A 14,794-nucleotide genomic window follows, 5' to 3' on the forward strand; every position below is an offset into this window, starting at 1 on the left:
TCATATGTCTTCTGTTGATCAGCTCCTTATGTTAAGGTTCTATGTAACTGTTATTTTCTGTATTTTAAGAGGGAATACTTGAATATCTCTTTCTCTGTCACTGGCTGAACAAAGAGAGGTTATGGATGGATCTTAGGATAATGAACAGTAACCTGGTGTAAATGGGATCTTGGGTCGTACACACATTTCTACTAATCTTCTGCATCCTTTTCCTTTATGGATATTCCTTCTTTATTATATAATATATTTAAATCTATTAAGTAAGTCTATTGATACTTAACCTCACATTGGGATATAATCATTTTTGCATTCAATTTTCTATTTTGTACGATTTTAACCTAACAGCAATGAAAAACAAAGAAATGCAACTCGCAAATATAACAGCGCCCAAAGGCAAACAAATGCAACGCGAAAATGTAGGACATGTTCACTTCGATGTAGAACGGAGTGAGCGCAGTCGTTTTTAGATGTTGACTATTATCTTTGCTGTGGTATGAATGCTTTCCTTTAGTCATTTTGTAGAAACAGTGTACCATCATAGACTTTGCTCTGGTTAAATGAAGTGTCAGCTAACTATGTTTAAGTAATCGGTGATTATTAATGGTGCACAGAAATTACATTTTAACCACGGTTACTGTTTAACCGTCGTTTCGTAATCTATGATTACTGCGTTTTTAAGCGATGTTGATGCACTTCGCCATGAATCTATTCGTACGCCTGTTGTTTCAACGTAATGTTATATCTGGGCTTTTTTCGTTACTAGGTGACAAATAAATAAAAGACACACGATATAGAGCTGGTTTTCCCGCGAAATTAATCCATTAGGCAATGTTGGTAAAATTCACGTGATGATGTGGTGAGGTAGTGAAGTTATTCTGAGTATCGCGCCAGCAGTAGTGGGCGTGACAAGAGCACTTGACCAATATCCATCGCTTCACTCTCACGTGAATGTATTGACATGGCATCATCCCACAACTGACAGCAGGTGCACACCTCCTGTAGTATCTCAGCAGGGATTAAAGATCTCGAATTTGAAATGAGTGGTGAAATAACGGATCTTCAAATTTATGGACATAGTTCTTCCGAATGAAAAATTTCCGATGTCATTTTATCAATAATTGATGAACTAGTGGACTTACTCGTGTTAAATATGTAATATTTTCCAAGCTTACAGCTGTTTCAGTGCATCACGCACCATCATCAGAGCCTACTAGATCTCGGCGTCATCTCGAACTTCTCTGCCTCATTTTCACTAAAGCAGACAAAGGCAATTGCACAGTGATACTACACAAACAAGACTTACACAACAAAATAGAAACATACTTCAAACAAAACAACATCACAGAACTCGAAAAAGACCCCACCACACAATACCACAACACAATAAAAAACACAATCAACAAAAGCAAACACGTAATACCACACAACATAAAACACCAACTCAAACCAATCAAACCAGCAGCACCTAAACTCAATGCATTACCCAAAATACACAAAGAAAACATACTTATCAGACCCCTAATCAACTACAGACAGGCACCAGCACAGAAACTAGCCACACACATGGACAAAATCATCAGAAACAACATAAAATTCAGAGAACAGACAGCAATAAAGAACACTATAGACCTCCAATGGGATCACCCATATCCAGCATACTAGCAGAGATATTTTTACACAACATAGAACAAACATACATACTCAACAATGAACACAACAAGTATGCAGACAACATAATATACTGGCACAGATATGTAGACGATATACTCATACTATACAAAGGAAACAAAAGACAAATACACAAACTACACCAATACATAAACAAATTACACCCAAAACTTCAATACACACTAGAACTTGAAAACAATAACTCCATAAATTTCCTAGACATCACCATAACAAAAATCGACAACAAACACACCTTCAAAATATTCAGAAAACTAACCACCACCACCACACACATACACAACACATCTAACCACCCCATACAACACAAACATGCTGCATTCAGGACAATGGTACACAGATTACTCAACATACCCATGAACCAGCAACACTACAATGAAGAAGTGAACACAATCAAATTCATAGCACAAGAAAATGGATACAATCCAAACATAATAGACAACATCATAAGGAAGACAAAACAAAAGCTTAACAAACACATGAATACACAAAACACAACACAAACACAAGAACACAAGAAATACATCACACTAACATATGAAAACAAAAGCACACATAAGATCGCATCTTCATTCAGAAAACAGAAATATAACATAACATACAGAACAGAAAACACACTACAAAGACATCTAAACACACAAAAAACACAAACAAATAAATACGACCACACAGGTGTATACAAACTCACATGTAATAGTTGCGACAAGTTCTACATAGGACAGACAGGCAGATCATTCCAAACTCGCTACAAAGAACACATTAAAGCTATAACCAAAGGACACAATACATCTACATACGCCGATCACATAACCAATGCCAACCATACATACAATAACATAAACACGGACATGGAAATCCTACACTCACAACCCAAGAACCAAAAACTCAACACACTAGAACAATACGAAATATACAAACACACTAAAACACACCCCAATCAAATCCTCAACACACAGATCAATTTCAGCACACACACACTATTCGACCACACAATCCAACACATTCCAACAATAAAACACGCCCTCCTAACAGGCAGAGAAGTTCGAGATGACGCCGAGATCTAGTAGGCTCTGATGATGGTGCGTGATGCACTGAAACAGCTGTAAGCTTGGAAAATATTACATATTTAACATGAGTAAGTCCACTAGTTCATCAATTATTTATATTCAAGTGTTAAAAGTGGTGTACGCAAGATTCAAAATGGGTCATTTTATCGATTAGTAATACAAACATAGCAAAAAGAGAGGAAGTTGTGTTAAAGCAATTATGATATCTGTAACTTCTCCTTATTCTACTCCAACTTTTTCTTCCTCTTCCACTTTTTGTATCTCTCTTTCTCTTCCCTCTTTTCTACTTACATGGGCCGTGGGAAACAGATGGACGGAAATTGAAGGCTATACCTGGTAAGGTTTATCTTGTCTCAGTAGCAATAAAACCAAGTCCCTTCAAATGAGGGTGGAGATTATAGGAGGGTTGTAAATTTTCAGGATTCCTTTCAAAACCTTGTTATTGTACAGGCTACCGGAACTCAGTTTCTTGAAAGACAAGCTCAGTGACGGAACTACACAGTACGAAGAGAAATATTTCGTTATTTTATTTTGTGCTACAGAATGTATCAACTAGTCCCTTCCTCCACTGGATGGATGAATGGCATCGCTCCACTCCCCCATCGCCATAACAATACAGACGAAGTAAGACATATCTCCTTTCTCTCTCTTTTCACAGTGAGACAAGATACATCACACAGACTTTAGTACTTCACTAACTCCTCCTTAAAAATTCGCACTCTTAATCTATCATTCCACAATTAAGGCCCATTCACAATGAAAATGAAACATAACCATAACATAAACACAGAAGTTTGCGCCCAGACTACCAAATGGGATCATTCACAATGATTCACATAAGCATTGACATAAACATTACCGTAAGACGTTAACATGAAAGTTTGCAAACTCCAAACTTTCATGCTTATGCTGACGTGATTTGCAAACAGAACACAATCGTGGAGCGCTGAAGTATACGACAGAATATGAGGAAATGGCGTCGTTGTTATGTTTCCATGGTTACCAAGTATGTTTGCTGTTATGTTTATGTTCCCATCGTGAATGATGGTATGACTTCTTGATTTTACCATAACGTTTATATTCTTAAGTTAACGCTTACGTTATGTTTAATTTTCATTGTGAATGAGTCTTTACTCTCACTATGCGAGAACCCGAGCCAGGCCTTCAAAACAAATAAAAAATGGCTTAAAGTTGTACACATCCGTGTTTAATATACACTATTGAGGGGGAATGGATTTGGATTTTGGGTGAAATTATGATTTTTTTTCTATTTTTAAATTTTGTTTTAATTTTCCCTCCTTAAGGGAGGATATACAGGTTTGAGGATAAAAGAGTCATTTTTTAATTTATTTTTATATAAATATTGGGCATTTATTTTTAAGTTAAGTCAGGGAGGAATTTTTACGATATATAGGGTAAAGTTGCTTAATTCCGTGACACGTTTTTTTCACTGAATGTCACGGGATTGGGTATCTTGCTAGGAAGTTCACCGATGTTTCAAAAGTATTCGAAAGATGCACTCTTTCGAGAAAGCTGTCTGGCTCTGTGATCGAACAGTAAAACTTTGACTGACATTCAATTTTAAAAAAGTATCACGGGATTAGGGGTATCACGGAAATAGGCAACTTTACCCTACGAGTATAATATTTTGGTAGATATGACCATAAACGTGCGATTGTTTAGCTCTCCACACATAAGGTATATTTAACGCTCATTTCCCGTAACTTGTATTTCTCAAAACCGTTTTTGTGATAACTCGATAACTTTTTAAGATACTGCAGTAAAATTTTGCATACAACTGTATTTCATACTTGTGAACACGAACTACAATTATTGCTGTAACATTTATATGTAGTTTATTAAAAATAACCTAAAAAGCATACAAATTTGACTTCTCATAAGAAATTAAAAAAAAAAAATAACTTCTGTGTAAACGTTTCAAAGATTGTAGTTCATATTGTTCATTTGACATTCAGGAATAAATAGAAAATATATTCATATTTGTGGACATTATCAAAAAACGGCACATCAGTGCACAAAAACGGCCACTTTTTGTTATGATAATTACTCAAAAGGTGAAACTTTGAGTAAATCTGAAAATTTTAGTAATAATTGCAGAAGCAGTGAATACTGAGCATGTCAAATTGCAAGGTGAAAGGGTCATTAGTTGCTGAAAAAAAAAATAGAATTTTCCTAAATTTTTAGTGCTCAAACCTGTATATCCCCCCTTAAAATGGTAGGTATATCACATATTACTATACCAGACCTGCAGAACTGTAGCTCCTCAGAGCGACTGCTTTCCTCCCCTTTCTTACTCCACCCACCTTTTCTACCTGTGCGGTCACGGCGTTCTAGTTACGCTCGGCTGCATCAACATTCATTCTCGCGGCGGAAGTCGATCATCCCCAATAGAAGTGGAGTGAGGCTGACGTCATATTTCCCCTACTTGCGAGTTCTGCAGGCCTGGACTATACTAAAATTATATTCATGTTAATTTTTTTTCTAAGAAGTGGGAGTAATAAGCCTGTAATGTATGTGTCTTATTTTAAGGCTAATTTTCCATAAGTTCAGTTTCTTCACACAAAAGGGACCTTTTCTCTGTTTCTATTTGATCTAGAAAGCTTAAATTTTTAGAAATTGTTTATTTCGATGTTGTACATATGCTGGAACAATGATTTTTAAATTGCTTAAATTTTCGAGATGTTACAGGATGTAATATAGTGAAAATCTTTCAAATGAAATATACGAATGGGGGAAAAATATTTCAGAGCTTCGAAATAAATTAAAGAAAAACTAATGTTTCAGCATGAAGTCAAGTTACTGTTCTCCAACCAGGAGATTAACCGTGAAAGGAATATGCTTACTATTGCGTCATCTATTGGAGCGAAGTAGATAGATAATATTACCGTTATAACGTCAGTTTAAAAAACATGCGCTCTCCTGAATATGTTATTTCCCGTATGGGTGGATTAAAAGACCAGGAAATTAACCGTGATCTAATTTTGTAACTAGGGTACTTACTGTTTGTGATTTGAGAGTTAGCCAATGGAGATGCGTGTACCCACGTGTGTGACCTTATGAAATTTTATGACATCAACATTAATTCACAGCATCACCCCGCTGCGTCTCATTCCTCTGAGACTTTCTCGTGGTTGGAGAACAGTAGGATGTGCATGAACTGTAAAAAATTTGGCTGTCTAGCTGCAGCAGTAAAGGTAAAGGTCTCCCCGTAACATGCCATGAAGGCATTTGGGGGGCATGGAGGTAGAGCCCCATGCTTTCCATGATCTCGGCACTAGCATGAGGTGGTGTGGTCGGCACCACACTCTGACCGCCTTTTACCCCCGGGAAAGACCCGGTACTCAATTTTATAGGAGGCTGAGTGAACCTCGGGGCCGTTCTGAAAGTTTGGCAACGATCGAACCCCGGACCTTCCAGTCCGTAGCCAGGTGCTCTACCAGCTGAGCTACCCGGCCGCCCTAGCTGCAGCAGTTCTCGAGAAAAAGTTCCTTACATAAAACATAATTGAAAACCTCCTCGGTAAAAAGGATGTAACATCAAATTATTGAAATATTCAACTAAGGTAGAAAAAGTTATTGTGAAGAATCCATTTATAACAGTAAATTACTACTTTCAATGGCTGAATAAACTTGTATCTTTGTTAAGTCAAATGGTTTTCCTAGTAAATATAGGCCTAATGAAATATGCCTCTGAAATTATTTTTCTTTCCCCTGAAACGTGAATTATAGTTTTGTTGGTTACATCCGAGGAAATCTTCAAATTTTTTTAGTATGTTATTTTACGACGCTTTATCAACAGCTTAGGTTATTTAGCGTCAGAATGAGATGAAGGTGATAATGCCGGTGAAATGAGTCCGGGGTCCAACACCGATAGTTACCCAGCATTTGCTCATATTGGGTTGAGGGAAAACCCCGGAAAAAACCTCAACCAGGTAACTTGCCCCGACCGGGAATCGAGCCCGGGCCAGCTGGTTTCGCGGCTAGACGCGCTAACCGTTACTCCACAGGTGTGGACATCTTCAAAAATCCCTCTAAAATAATTACTAAAGGACAAACGTGTAGACGGAAAGATTTTATTAAACTCTTTTCATACTTTTTTGAAAGAAGAGAATGCCACATAGTGTTTTTGTTTTACTCAAATCCTCACACTACTTTGGAATCATTGTGTCTTTCATAATGAAAACAAATACGCAATAAAATCTTCATAAGCATCAATAGAAAGACATCTGTTTGTTAGCTGCTGTCACAGGTGAGAGAACTATAAATATTTGTTTTAGACCATCTCTCCTTTAGCAAGGTTATGAATACATTGTCGCTTCATTATCATTCTCAGCAGTATATTTGCATTACATCGATGGGTTATCTTAGCTACTGCTCAAGGTCATACGACTCATCTTGTGACCAGAGAGCACAATGGCGTTATTAACCCTTGGTGAGGCGCGCTAAATTTTGTAACGCCAATGGTCGCGTGTCGCCACCTTTAACATATGTGCCAAAAATGTTTGTTGTGCTTACTCAAGCTTACAAGAGTCTTGGAAATAAGTTAACTGTATTTATATAACATAAATGCAATATTTATCGAGCAACGAGAAAATGATCAAATACGAGAAATAACGTTGCAGCTTCTGGTTCCGATCTTTTCATTCAGCGGTATATCGTCCAAGTAGTCATTTTATATTTACCTAAAATAAAATCTCTGTCATCATGTGATAAATCATTCGAACCAATCACTTCCTCATCTATGTCCGTGTCATGGTCAGATTCAACCAAAACATCATCCCCTCCCGTTTTATCAAATAAATATATAAATAGATAGATAAATGAATAAGTAAATACGTAAACAAATAAGTAAAAATAAGTAAATAAATAACAATTTCGATGTGTTAATAATTAAGTGGTGTTATTTTACCTGATTGACTAGTTTCGATGTAGTTTCCATCATCCTCTGGACCCCTCTTTCGTGTAAAAAATTGATTTACGTAGTTCTTGCATCCAGGTAAGGATTTGATGATGCTGAAAAACTGTTGAATTGGTGTAAAAATTGAGTTACCTAGTTTTTGCATTCAGTTAAGGATTTTATGACGTTGAAAAGGTGTTTAGTCTTGCATATATGTGGTATTTTATTTGGTAGCATATTAAATATAGAAAAGACTGTTAATTTCTAAAGGCTTATTTTGTAAATAATGATATAAACCTTTTTCGAAATTATTTAGATTTTAGCTTGAAATATTATTCCATATTTTCATGTATTGCCAAAATAAATGTCATATTTGGCAAAATTTTCTTCATATGATATCGGTCTCTAGTTATCAGCAACATGACTTTAAAAGCTGTGGCCATTGGGTCGAGGTATGCACTGTATATTGTGATACAGAAGGGATAGTTTGCTATGACATTCATTATGTCCTTTGTTGCATTAACGTTAATTGTGGTTTTCCATTATCCATATGCCCTTGTTGCATAACGTCAATTGTTGTTCATTATCCATTATGCCCTTGTTGCATAACGCCAAGTGTTGTTCATTATCCATTATGCCCTTGTTACACAACGTCAATTGTTCATTATCCATTATGACCTCGTTGCATAACGTCAATTGTTGTTCATTATCAATTATGCCCTTGTTACATAACGTCAATTGTTGTCCATTATCCATTATGCCCTTGTTGCATAACGTAAATTGTTCATTATCCATTATGCCCTTGTATAAATGTCAATTGTTGTTCATTATCCATTATGCCCTTGTTGTATAACGTTATTTGTTGTTTTCCCATTATCCATTATGTCCTTGTTACATAACGTTAATTATTGTTGTCCATTATCCATTATGCTCTTGTTGCATAACGTTAATTGTTGTCCATTATCCATTATGCTCTTGTTGCGTAACGTTAATTGTTGTTGTCCATTATCCATTATGCTCTTGTTGCATAACGTCAATTGTTGTTCATTATCCATTATGCCCTTGTTGCATAATGTTAATTGTTGTTCATTATCCATTATGCCCTTGTTGCATAATGTTAATTGTTGTTTTCTATTATCTAATATGCCCTTGTTACATAACGTTAGTTATTGTTGTCCATTATCCATTATGCTCTTGTTACATAACGTTAATTATTGTTGTCCATTAACCATTATGCCCTTGTTGCATAACGTTAATTGTTGTTTTCCCATTATCCATTATGCCCTTGTTACATAACATTAATTATTGTTGTCCATTATCCATTATGCCCTTGTTACATAACATTAATTATTGTTGTCCATTATCCATTATGCTCTTGTTGCATAACGTTAATTATTGTTGTCAATTATCCATTATGCCCTTGTTACATAACGTTAATTGTTGTCCATTATCCATGACGCCCTTGTTACATAACGTTAATTGTTGTTTTCCCATTATCCATTATGCTCTTGTTGCATAACGTTAATTGTTGTTGTCCATTATCCATTATGCTCTTGTTGCATAACGTTAATTATTGTTGTCCATTATCCATTATGCTCTTGTTGCATAACGTTAATTATTGTTGTCCATTATCCATTATGCTCTTGTTGCATAACGTTAATTATTGTTGTCCATTATCCAGTATGCTCTTGTTGCATAACGTTAATTGTTGTTGTCCATTATCCATTATGCCCTTGATACATAACGTTAATTGTTGTTGTCCATTATCCATTTTGCCCTTGTTGCATAACGTCAATTGTTGTTCATTATCCATTATGCCCTTGTTGCATAACGTTAATTGTTGTTTTCTATTGTCTAATATGCCCTTGTTGCAGTAATATTAATTGTGGTTTTCCTTTCATAACAGAGATAAGGGCGAGATCTGCTTTCGGGAGGAAGACATGGAGCCGTGTCTCAACTGCAAGTTTCGCGTCTCCGACGACGGTATCGCAATGCCTCCTCGCGGCGCCCTCACGCTGTACAACGCCCGACGCTTCGACCTGGAGTTCACGGACGTCTCGCTCAACGTCTCCGAGAAGAAGTTCTCCTCCAGTAAGTCTCTGTTTGCATGCAGCCCTTAACAAATGCATGCTTGTAATGCTGGCTGTCACCTACTACCGAGCTATTCCATCTCAAATCGACCGATATACTGTATAGAGAAAATTGACCTTACAATTTCTAAATACAATAAAACTTTTTTTGTACATAGAGAACTGTAATACAATGCTTTTTGCAAAGTTTGAGGCATCAGAACTTCATAGTGTTTAAATTAAAAATATTTAAATTTATCGTATTTTCATAAAATTTTCAAATTTAAACTGTTGTAGCTCCGAAAGCCTTTCACTCAGTGATCAAAATCATGGTTTATTTTGATGCTGAGAAATTAAAGTTTATATTAACATATAAACAGATTTTCTTACTTTTTATGGAAATGGAGAAATTTAGATTTTTCCTCATTAAGACGCCTTTCCCAAGGAAACATTATTTAAATAATATGGTTAGATTCCACATTGACAGTAAAAATAAACATATTTTTTACTGATGGCACGTTGATAAGAAAGTATTAAAATATCAAATAAAGAAAATAGATAGTACGCGCGTGAACTAACCAGCTGACTGTGAGGCGGGAGCTAGCCGAGGTATGCAAGGCCAGGAGACATAAACACGTGATGTGTCGTCTAGCAGTCATGGCTGTGCTAGCTTTATCACAGGTTTTCATAAACACAGAAGTAAAATGACGCCCAACGCTCGCTTATCTTCAGCTCTCGGCCAGTGCGTGCGGTATTGCGCCGTTCAAGTCTAGGCGTGTGAAAATAATTTATTTAATACCCTCCAATCTTATTGCCGTGCCACTAAGCAAACAATGCCGAATCCCTCTTAATAATGCAAGGTTTTTTCTCAATATTTTTTTTACATTTTTACAAATTGGCAAAAAGCCTAAAAGTAAGTAAAATCAGATTATCTGTCTCTCTGTGTACAATAAAAATAAAGATTACTTCTTAACATAACCTACCAAATGTCAGCTTCAAAATGAGCTCTCGTTCAATGTTCTGCACTAAATGGTTCCAGAGTTCTGAGCGCTGAAAGAGGCTTGTTTTTATAAAATACGCTAAATTTTTCGCTCAATAATACGAAAACCGTTTGACTTTCGATAGTATATTTTTGGAAATGCACTGTCCTCAGCACCTTGTATAAATAGGGAAAAAATTAGGGTATAAAAAAATGCGAGGTGTTTTACTGATTGATTTCATATGGAATAGCCGTACAATATATTTAGCTATACGGCTGTCTATCACAAATTCTAAAGCATGGATGTCGGGAACTGTACTCCGGAGCCGTGAAAAGATTTGTTGCTTGCCGTTGCTACCGGTCTTGTGCTATAAGCTGCAACGAGTCAACCAAAGCAAGAAATTGAGTAGATGTTAGATACTGCTTGGCGCTCAATTAACAGCTGCGACTGGTGAATTTAACTTCATTTTATTATTAGTGATATTATTATTGATGATTACTATTACTAATATTTGCTACTGCTTGTATTTTTAACTTATTTAATCACGTTTGTAAAATTATAAGCACATACAATAGTGTAGTAATCAAGATAATAAAACATATAAATTAAATTACTCTACACTCACCTACTGGATGATTATCGAGTTTTCTTGATTTGGCTCTTCGGGTCCCATTTGTTGCAACAATTATGTTTATTTCGAGCTCCATCAAATTGTTTATATGTTCTTGTCCAAGTGTCCAAGCTTCGACTGCATACAATAAAAACCTTTTGACTATTGTTTTATACATTAATACACTATCTACCAAAAAGTAATTGAGCATTGTTTTTGCCCCTTTAGAACTTCGTGGTGCCACCTCTTGTTGCTATAACAGCAGCCACCCTGTCAGGCATGCTGTCCACTAGTTTGTGTAGGATATCCGCTGGAATACGTCGCCATTCCTCTTGCAACATGGCACTCAGTTGGACAATGGAAGTTGGCCCCATGTTTCGGCGGCTACTGTGCAGTGGTATGCAGACAATAATGTTCACCGGTTGGACTGGCCTGCACGGAGTCCTGATCTCAATCCCATTGAGCACCTATGGGACGAATTGGACCGGAGCTTGAGGTCTCAGGAGATGCGGCCAACTTCCATTGTCCAACTGAGTGCCATGTTGCAAGAGGAATGGCGACGCATCCCAGTGGATATCCTACACAAACTAGTGGAGAGCATGCCTGACAGGGTGGCTGCTGTTATAGCAACAAGAGGTGACACCACGAGGTTCTAAAGGGACAAAAACAGTGCCTAATTACTTTCTGGTAGATAGTGTATTTTAGTTCCTCTGATAATATTTCTACTCCAAAGATTTCTACTCCAATTATTTTCTTTGCTTCAATGGCTCTTCTTTCTATGCCCGAATCAGATGATCTATTTCTTTGAATGGCTGATCCCAGATATTTAAAACTTTGCACTGTTCTAATTTTTTTCCCGTTTATTTCCATATCAGCAGAGGGATCCGTGCTTAGATACAATGTTTTTCCATACTTAATTTTCAGTCCCCGTTTTGAATATTCATCCCTAGTTTTCTACCCATGTAATTAACGTCTTCTACAATCGAGATAACCACAATTTTGATCATCAGCAAATAGCAAATTATTTTATATGGAAATGCTCTTTTAATTTCAATCGTATTGGTTTATCCCCCTTAAATATCAGGTTAAAATATTTAATGCTAGTACGTAGCATGTCTCTTGTTGGACAAGTTCTGCATTTTTTATGCAGCCTACCTGTTGCAGATAGCAGCGTGTGTGTGGTACGTCCTAATCGCTGCTACATACTTTATAATAGTCATATTGTGTGTACTGTACTTTGTGTTGTCATGGTATCATGATTCCTCGGGCAAAGAAAACTGAAAAACGCTGATGTGAGATGGTAATGAATCATGTAGGTCTATGATTTTGCAGGAAAAAGTTCGAATGTAGCTTGTTGTGTACAGCGATGTGTCTAAGTTACAACATAACGTTTATAAAAAGAAGTAATATTCTCCGATATAAATTATTTAGAACGCATAATAAAATAGTGATTTATGAAGTACATTCGATGATGATTTGCTGCTATTCACACACATGATAAGAAATCTATCTCTGGTTAAGAACTGAACATTTCACTTCCGCGTTCTTTCTGTCCTTTTTCTGTATCGTTCTCACTTAGTTTGCTTGCTTCTTCCATTCTCTTTTCCTTCTTTTTCCAGATTTCCCTTTCTGTTTTCCCTTCTTTGATTTTGGGCCATCCAGTATGGTAGCGATTAAGGCATTGCGCTGCAAGTCGGTAGGTCGCTGGTTCTGTTCTCGATAGTGTTATGGATTTCCTCCATTGATTTAAACCTTCCTGAAGCACTATGGCCCTGGAGTTTATTCAGCCTCTAACATCAGGGGTGTAAATGTGCCCAATACCTAATGTAATTTTAGGTAAAGTCAACCCCATTACAGACTAAATCGGCCCAGAGGGTAGTAGATGGTTTACAGACAATCGGCATTAATGGCAGTAGAGACGTCAGATGCCCGTCCCATGGAAATACCTCTGGTAGGCATTTCTATTAGAAGTCAAGCAAATTCCAGGCCATAATGCTCACAGAAGTATTAAATCAAGGGAAAACATTTATGACCCCATCGGGAATAGAACCCGCAACCTTCCAGCTTTGTAGCGTTACGTATAAATTGCGACGCTACCGCACGGTAATTAGCTAATTCAGCTAATCCATATTCTTATTTAATCTACTCTATATAATACATTTTTATCTAATTTCATCTAATCTATATAATCTTATCTGATCCAATCTATATAGGATAAATTAGGGTCTGTTGGACAGTCGGGCATGTTGGACACTTCGTACTTTAACGTGTTACCTCGCCACTTGTGGGCACCACATTCTGCTAGAAATCAATGACGGAAGTAGCCACTCGTGCCTACTTCCGTCATTGACTTCTAGCAGAATGTGGTGCCCACAAGTGGCGAGGTAACACGTTAAAGTACAAAGTGTCCAACATGCCCGACTGTCCAACAGACCCAAATTTACCCTAATATAATTTAATTTAGCTAATCTATGCAGGTTTATTTAATCTAATATGATCTAATCTGTATAATGCATTTTTATCTAATTTAACCTAATTTATATAATCTTATGTAATCTAATTTAATTTAGCTAATCTATACAGTAATCTAATCTGATCTGATCTGTGTAATATGTTTTATCTAATTTCACCTGATCTATATAATCTTATTTAATGCAATCTATATAATCTAATTTAATTTAACTAATCTATGCAGTCTTATTTAATCCAATCTGATCTAATATGTATAATGCATTTTTATCTAATTTAACCTAATTTATATAATCTTATCTAATCCAATCTATATAATCTAATTTAATTTAGCTAATCTATGCAGTCTTATTTAATCTAATGTGATCTAATCTGTATAATGCATTTTTATCTAATTTCACTTAATCTATATAATCATACCTAATCCAATCTTACGTAATCTATATAATCAAATTTAATTTAGCTAATCTATAGTCTTATTTAATCTAATCTGAGCTGATCTGTATAATCCATTTTTCTCTGATTTCATCTAATCTATATAATCTTATCTAATCCAATCTTACGTTATCTATATATAATCTAATTTAATTTAGCTAATCTATACAGTCTTATTAAATCTAATCTGATCTAATCTGTATAGTGCATTTTTATCTAATTTCGCATAATCTATATAATCTTCTCTAATTTCATATAACTAATCTCATCTAATTTATGTAATGTAACCTATTTTATGTAATCCATTATCTTATCTAATACAATAATAATCTATATAATCTAAACAATATGTGTGGTTTTGTTGTTTTTTGTTGTTTAGTCAACTGTCCGAAGACAGGTCTGAACCTCACAAGTGATACCAACAGGGCACCACTTATGAGGCAACTAGGCCAGGAGATAATGGAGTAGGGTGGTTAGTTCCTTTCCCCCTTCCATTGCATACATCACTCACTAGCTACATATTACAGTGATCAGACTTCAGATCTGTGTATGGTTTTGTGT

The 14,794-nt window shown here is 36.0% G+C and overlaps 1 protein-coding gene across 5 annotated transcripts in view; it reads left to right on the plus strand.

Moving 5' to 3' along the window:
* Positions 1-14,794, plus strand: part of LOC138716204 (ATP-binding cassette sub-family G member 1) — a 372,962-nt gene that overhangs the window by 199,182 nt on the left and 158,986 nt on the right. For all 5 annotated transcript variants that reach the window (XM_069849057.1, XM_069849050.1, XM_069849071.1 and 2 more), the window contains one exon: positions 9,577-9,761. In XM_069849057.1, the coding sequence (XP_069705158.1) occupies positions 9,611-9,761 (151 nt within the window). In that variant the 5' untranslated portion in view covers positions 9,577-9,610. The remainder of the gene's footprint in view (positions 1-9,576; positions 9,762-14,794) is intronic.

The sequence above is a fragment of the Periplaneta americana genome, chromosome 2, assembly GCF_040183065.1.
Source record: "Periplaneta americana isolate PAMFEO1 chromosome 2, P.americana_PAMFEO1_priV1, whole genome shotgun sequence".
Lineage (NCBI taxonomy): Eukaryota > Metazoa > Arthropoda > Insecta > Blattodea > Blattidae > Periplaneta > Periplaneta americana.